The sequence below is a fragment of the Octopus sinensis genome, linkage group LG20, assembly GCF_006345805.1.
Source record: "Octopus sinensis linkage group LG20, ASM634580v1, whole genome shotgun sequence".
Lineage (NCBI taxonomy): Eukaryota > Metazoa > Mollusca > Cephalopoda > Octopoda > Octopodidae > Octopus > Octopus sinensis.
The window spans coordinates 27,814,593-27,821,377 of record NC_043016.1 but is presented as its reverse complement, the minus strand read 5'-3'; the positions used below and the strand labels follow the sequence as shown (position 1 = coordinate 27,821,377).

General features: G+C 37.3%; 1 protein-coding gene across 1 annotated transcript in view; it reads right to left on the bottom strand.

Moving 5' to 3' along the window:
* LOC115222503 (exocyst complex component 8-like) overlaps positions 1-6,785 on the bottom strand; it is a 52,370-nt gene that overhangs the window by 23,121 nt on the left and 22,464 nt on the right. The window contains exon 2 of the mRNA XM_029792733.2: positions 2,516-2,668. Coding sequence (XP_029648593.1) covers positions 2,516-2,668 — 153 coding nt within the window. The remainder of the gene's footprint in view (positions 1-2,515; positions 2,669-6,785) is intronic.

Below are 6,785 nucleotides of genomic sequence, written 5' to 3'. Positions count from 1 at the left end.
CATATCACTCTTTCAATGCTGCCACTCATCATTTCCTTTCCTTCTAACCACTATCAATCAAATTCCATTATTTTTACCATGATCTACCTCACACACACACTCTCTCTCCCTCTGCCACCTTTTTAGTCCAGTCACTTTCTACAATCAAACTTTTTTCTTCAATCATTGCCCACCCTCTCCTCTACTTGCCTCAGATATGTTACCTTGAGTAAACAAATTTATCATGAAGGAGTAAGAACATTTTAGTCTAATGGGATACAAAGTTGCCCCCACTATAAAACCGTTCACTCTGTTGAATGGCTGAGAAATGAGCAGGATCAATGTAGGGTAGAGAGAACCTGATAATATAGGGGTGAGAGGATTCCTCTGCGTTGTCAAGAATATGACAACCTCTTAACCGTTGATGACATGATAAAATGCACCTAAGTCACTCTATAATGTGGTTGGTGAATGAGAGGAAAAAGAGGACTCCTTAAGCTTTTGAAAGATAGCTATCTGTCTGTTGCTAATGTTGTGATAACATTCACCAAGTATATTCTGTAAAGAGGTTGGCACTTGTAAGGGCATCCAACTGGCTTACCAGTTTCTGTTGAACCATCCAACATCGAAAATGGAGATTAAATGATGGTGGCGATGATGCTAGTCCAATGGAGACATTTATTGATTTATGTTTGAAATTTACAAAAAATTAAATGAAAACATGCTGTATCTCTTAATGTAATGTTGGATTATTGATGGAATATTTCATCTTCAAGAGAAATCAACATGGCAGAGCACATCCTCTTGCTGCTATCTGTAGCTATGATGAAGAAATGGTTCAGTTTTATTACAGTATAGCTACATTCTATAGTGTTTACATGTAAAAAGAGATTAACAAAATTTTATAGTTGCTAGGTTTTATTTTACTCTGTAAAATTTATTCAAGAAATTCAAAGCTCTGTTCTAGAGAGTCTATGAAAATATTTTGAACAAAAGGAAAATTTAATTAGGGATATTTTGAATCACATTAAGAATAAATTGTTGATGAAATGAAAAAAGACACTGATGACATTACATATGAGGTTTCCAAGAGAAAAATCATCATCATCATCATTGTGATCATCATTCTTTTAACATCTACTTTTCCATGTTCGCATGAATTAGATGAAGTTTTGTGGAAGTTTGCAGGAAGAAGTTTCTAACACTAACCTTCACTTGTTTCCAGGTAAGGTTAATATTTCCCTATCACCAAACACATTTCCACAGAAGATTGTTTACAATTACCATGCAATAAGACAAGAAGACAGCAACATACATAAACAGGCACACATATATACATATCTATATCTGTCTATATCCCTTTAGCATTCAGATTATTCTGTCAAATGTAATACCTAATAATCCATATTGTTTTGAAATAATCAAGCATCATCTTGTCATTTTGAGACTTTGATGTTGTGATTGTTTAGTTTCAGAATGACAATATAGGATAGATGGGGTGGTGGGACAAATTGACCAGTTTGAATGTAAAACATAAAATAAATAGGCTGGACAGGATCAGTTTAAATGCTAAAGGGTTTGCAGGTGGCACATAAAAAACACCATTTGAGCGTGGCCGTTGCCAGTATTGCCAGACTGGCCACATGCCGGCGGCAGGTAAAAGCACCCACTACACTCTCGGAGTGGTTGGCGTTAGGAAGGGCATCCAGCTGTAGAAACTCTGCCAGATCCAGATTGGAGCCTGGTGCAGCCTTCTGGTTTGCAAGTTCTCAGTCAAATTGTCCAACCCACGCTAGCATGGAAAGCGGATATTAAACGATGATGATGATGATGAGAGAAAGATACATCAATTTAATACTTCAACTTACCATTTCTAATATGGTAATATCAGAGGGCTGAGTCTTAAGAATGCCTTAAAACAATTATTCATAATTTATCACTGGTTCTGCCATGTTTACTTAGCAAAGACAATGAAGGGTGTGAAAATAGTGAAGGCTCCAGAATGGCAACTTTTACATGAGTAATGGAGAATTTAGCTAAATATTCCCCTCCTTTGTTTCACAGGAGACTTACCATCATCACTATCCTCATTCTTACACCCACTTCTCTATGCTTTTGAAATATCAAAAGATAAATTTAAGAGCAGAAGTGATGAAATTCTGTTAATATTTCCCCAACTCTTTTGCTGACATCTTTCCTTTGAAATACAATGCCTTTGGAACATAACATGAAATTTTGATGGTGAGTTTTAATTTTGATCACTTAAATCCTTTTCGTACCCTATTTCTGCTGACAGAAATAGGGTACGATTTCAATGAATTTGTTTCAATGAATTTTGAAAATAGTGTAGAATTTTTTAGTAAAATAACTTAGGCATTATTAAGTTGGTGCTTGGAACATTAATTAACAAGGAATTTTGATGGATGATTTTAATTTAGATCACCATAATGTAATTTCCACAGTAGCACCTATAATTATCAAGATAAAAATGAAACAATATTCTCTAGAGAGACAAAAGAAAACTGAAATAATATACCTGAAATTTCTTTGGCTGTTTCTATGAATTGAGAATAATTTTTATAAACATTTTTCTTCAATGCTTGAGCAGTTTCATCAGCAAGAATCTGAACATTCTGTTTTGTTTCCAAGAGTTTATCTTCTCCATCTTCAGAGGAAATATTACTAACATCTAATGAAAGAGACAAAGAAAAGAGAAATATATAAATAATTTGCGAAGTTATTGGACATGTAAAGTTGTAGAAATTGGTAATGTGTATGAGAGGATGCTAATAAGTTCCTGGCTTTAAGGGTATCGTAAAAGGCCTGGTTGGAGGCCCAACCTTCCAAGTTCCTTTACAGGGATTAGAAAAACTGAAGGACTTAAGCAATAAATGTATGTATCTGAGAAGGAAATATGTTAAATAAAATCATAATTAACTGTTCCTCCTATATTTTCTTTTAACCAAAGGCAGGAAAACTTTTCAACACCCTCGTATGTGTGTGTGTGTTTGTGCATGTGAATACAACATCAGAGAATGCTTAAGAAGTTCCCTTTGCAATCCTGAAGTTCAATTCCACAGTGTAACATTTTAGGCAAGTGTAATGCATGGGCACATCTGATGGTCCCAACTTCAGCAGCACATATTCAGGAAAAATAAACAACACATTTTTAGTATTTCAAAGCATGTAATATTGACTCAACTTTGCATGTGGAACCTGGGATAACCTTTTGAGACATTTTTTGGAAAATAAGTGTTTCTTCTTTGCCATCAAATACAGTAAACAGTGATTAACAATTCATTCACCATTAATTCAGAAAAAACTGAATGCTCATTATTTACATTATATTACTTATAAAATATATAATAAAAATAAATTATCTATACATGTTTATTAAGCTGCGAAACAATTGTTGTTAAATAAGAATTTCCAAATGCAAAATAAATTTTATCATAGTGTATTTCAATCATTATTTATTATTTTATACACTCCTTATAATTTTCTCTTGTATTGTACTATATATTCTATGTTTTATAGCATGATACATTAAGGAGCTTTATTTATGAGTACCACTGGATTAATTGAATCCATACATTGTGACTTAAATTCATATATATATATATATATATATATATATATATATATATATATCACACACACAATTAGGATGCACATATGGTCAATTGGTTAGAAGTTAGCTTCACATGTATGAGGTTCCAGTTTGATTCCAAAAACATTTTAACATAGTTTTAGGTTGTGCCAGGACTTTTGAGTAAATTTGGTAAAAGTAAAATGTGTGGAAGCCTGTTAAATGGAGTACACCTGCAATTCAAATGTCCAGCCTTATCACATCGTGCTACGTTGATGCTATTTGAGAATTACACTAAGGGTACACAGGTGTCTGTCGAATACTCAGTCACTTACAAGTTAATTGAATGGTACGGTACTCTGTTGGTTATGACCACAGATGTTCCAGTTCAATTCAATCAAATGAACAGCCTGCTCTTGAAAAATTAATATGCAAGTGGCTGAACACTTCAGACACACATACCTTTAATGTAGTTCTCAGGGAGATCAAGTGTGACTCAGAATGTGACAAGGCTGGCCTGTTTGAATTACAGGTACAAATCATTTGTGCCAGCAGAGTGATGTCTTGCAGACAACTTGCACATGCAAGTGCTACCAGTCAAAAGCTCCGTATACCAGAAGCCAGCAAGTGTATGGGGTCATCAGAAGAGAATGCGTGCCGTTTTGGGGCCTACCTCTCGACGGCATCAATGCGCACCGGCCCCCCTCACTGATATGAGGCCCCGCTTGCTAGTTCAGCTGGTTATGTTCAACATAAGAGGTAGGCCTAGCCACTTTCTAATGAACACATTACATTTTTGTTCAATGATTTCAACTCGTGACAATGCTACCTTGTATATTAAAAGTGGCCATGGAAGTCGCGGGTACAAGCCGAACTACAAGCACCAAATTTTATAGTTACCTGGTAACTTCGAATTATCAATCGCTGATAACCCAGCCTCGGCCCGTTTCATAATTTCAATCCCACAACTTCTGCCTGACAATGTTCCAGTGTATACTCGTCCCAAGCTCTTGACGGGCTCTTCTTTGACTGTTGGAATGCTTTCTTCAGATATTCGAAACTTAAATTCTTTCTGCACTCCCTTAACAAGTGTCAGACTACGCGACTTTTTGCTCTAAATCACATCCTTGATCACCTTACAAGTTCATCTAATCTCAAGAGGGCATTCTGCATGATTTTTTTATCTGTAGCTAGAAGTGTCACATCATCCATGAAGGCTTTCTTAGGCGATTGTACATGGGCGATTTGTTCAAAAAAATCTACACCTTTCAAAATCAACTCCATGACTAAGATAAACCATGTGACAGATATTGTACAGCCAGCAGCAATGCCAACCTCCAATCGGTGCCAATTTGTTGTAAAATTTCCAGTTGTAAACCTCATTTCGAAACTGTCATAGTACATCCTCATTATTTTGATCACTTTGTCTGGAATGTGGAAGTGGTCCATGGCTGTTATTAGTAATTTGTGTGGCACTGAATCATACGCGTTAGCTAGGTCAAGCCATACCAAGTTCAGACTTTTCTTGTTCTGTTTGGCATCCTGGATCGCTTTCCAAATCGAAAAACCGTGTTCAACGCATCCAGGGATCCCAGCCTTTTGAACAGATTCATCAACATATCCGTTACTCTGTAAATATGTCACTGTTCTCCTCGACAGAATTCCCATCAAGATCTTGCCTTCCACTTTCAATAAGGATATCGGCCTAAACTGTTTTATGGTCTCTGCATTGGCCTCCTTCGGCAGGTATATGTCTTCTGCCTTACACTAATCCTCTACTATAGTCTCCTCACGCCACAGTTGTCGGAGTAGGATGAAGAGCTTCTTTCGCAGACGATTGCAATACTTGTAGACTTTATATGAGACGCCATCACCTCCTGGGACACTCTTTGCTCTAGCTTTTCTTACGAAGTCATTCGCTTCTCTCTCCCTGATGTCCCCAATCTGGAATTCGATATCAGGTCCTGAGAGATGATTTAGCCCATGTAGAGGTGGAAGCGGCTGGTTACGGTGCGGATCGCTGTAGGTTTCCTTGATATGAGCATCCAATTCTTCTTTTGTGCACGATAAAGTACCACTCTTTGGTTCAATGAATAGCTTCTTAGTAAACCTGTACGGGTCCTTCAGAAACTGCCCCCGAGTCCTTTTACTCTCCTTTGACGCTCATATCGGCGGATATGTCATTGCACATAATGACATTTCCTCTTCAAATCGTTATACAGCAGCGCAAGGCCATGTTTCTCATCTAGTGCAGCACATCTCCATTGCTTTCTTAAATTGGATTTCCTTCCTCAACTGCTGCATTTTTCTGATCCTCCTGCTTGGTCCACACTTTCCCTTCTCTAGTCGGATATTCTCTTTTATTCCAAATAAATCTTTTCCAATATTGTATATTGAGCTTGATAATTTACCCAGTTTCTCCACTGTAGAGCCTGTCATTTTATAAAGAGCCCGACAAACCTTGTTTTCAAACTCTTTATATTTCACTTTCTCATTAGCAGCAGGCCACAAAACCCTCGGTTTCCTATGAGTATTATTCGATGCACCAGTTTCATGACTTGTAGTTTCATCACGTGAAGAGGTCTCTGCTGTAGCATTTATCGATCCGCTGTGGTTTGAGTCCAGGGATGATTTACCACGTGTTTTACGATCTGATAATCCACACTGCTCTGTCCTCTTCTCACAAGTCTTTCCCTGATGTATCTTCAAGCCTCTCACAGTTGCAAAGGTTCTATAGCACAGCTTGCATCCAAAGTTGTTTGCATTTCATTCGCTGTTCGAATGAATAATCGTATTCGTTTCCAAGGTCATTCCCGTGCTGACTGGGTTTGATTGATTCTTGACTCCCCCCTCTCGGTCAATCGTGGGGCTGTCCTTTCCATTTATTTCTGTTACAAAGAAAAAAAAAAAATTGGAGCAATGCAAAGTAAAATGTTTTGCTCAAGGACACAGCATACTGCTGGGAATCAAACTCACTACCTTACAATTGTGAGCCGAATACCCAAACCAGTAAACCATGGCTTCACTCTAACTCTCTGGTTACTATTTTATTCTCTAACTCAGTAGTTACTATTTTATTCTGGTGGACCCCCATGGCCATTCAATATTTAAAAACTAATTTTATAGATACTTATATGCATAGGAGTGGCTGTGTGGTAAGTAGCTTGCATACCAACCACATGGTTCCAGGTTCAGTCCAATTGCATGACACCTTGGG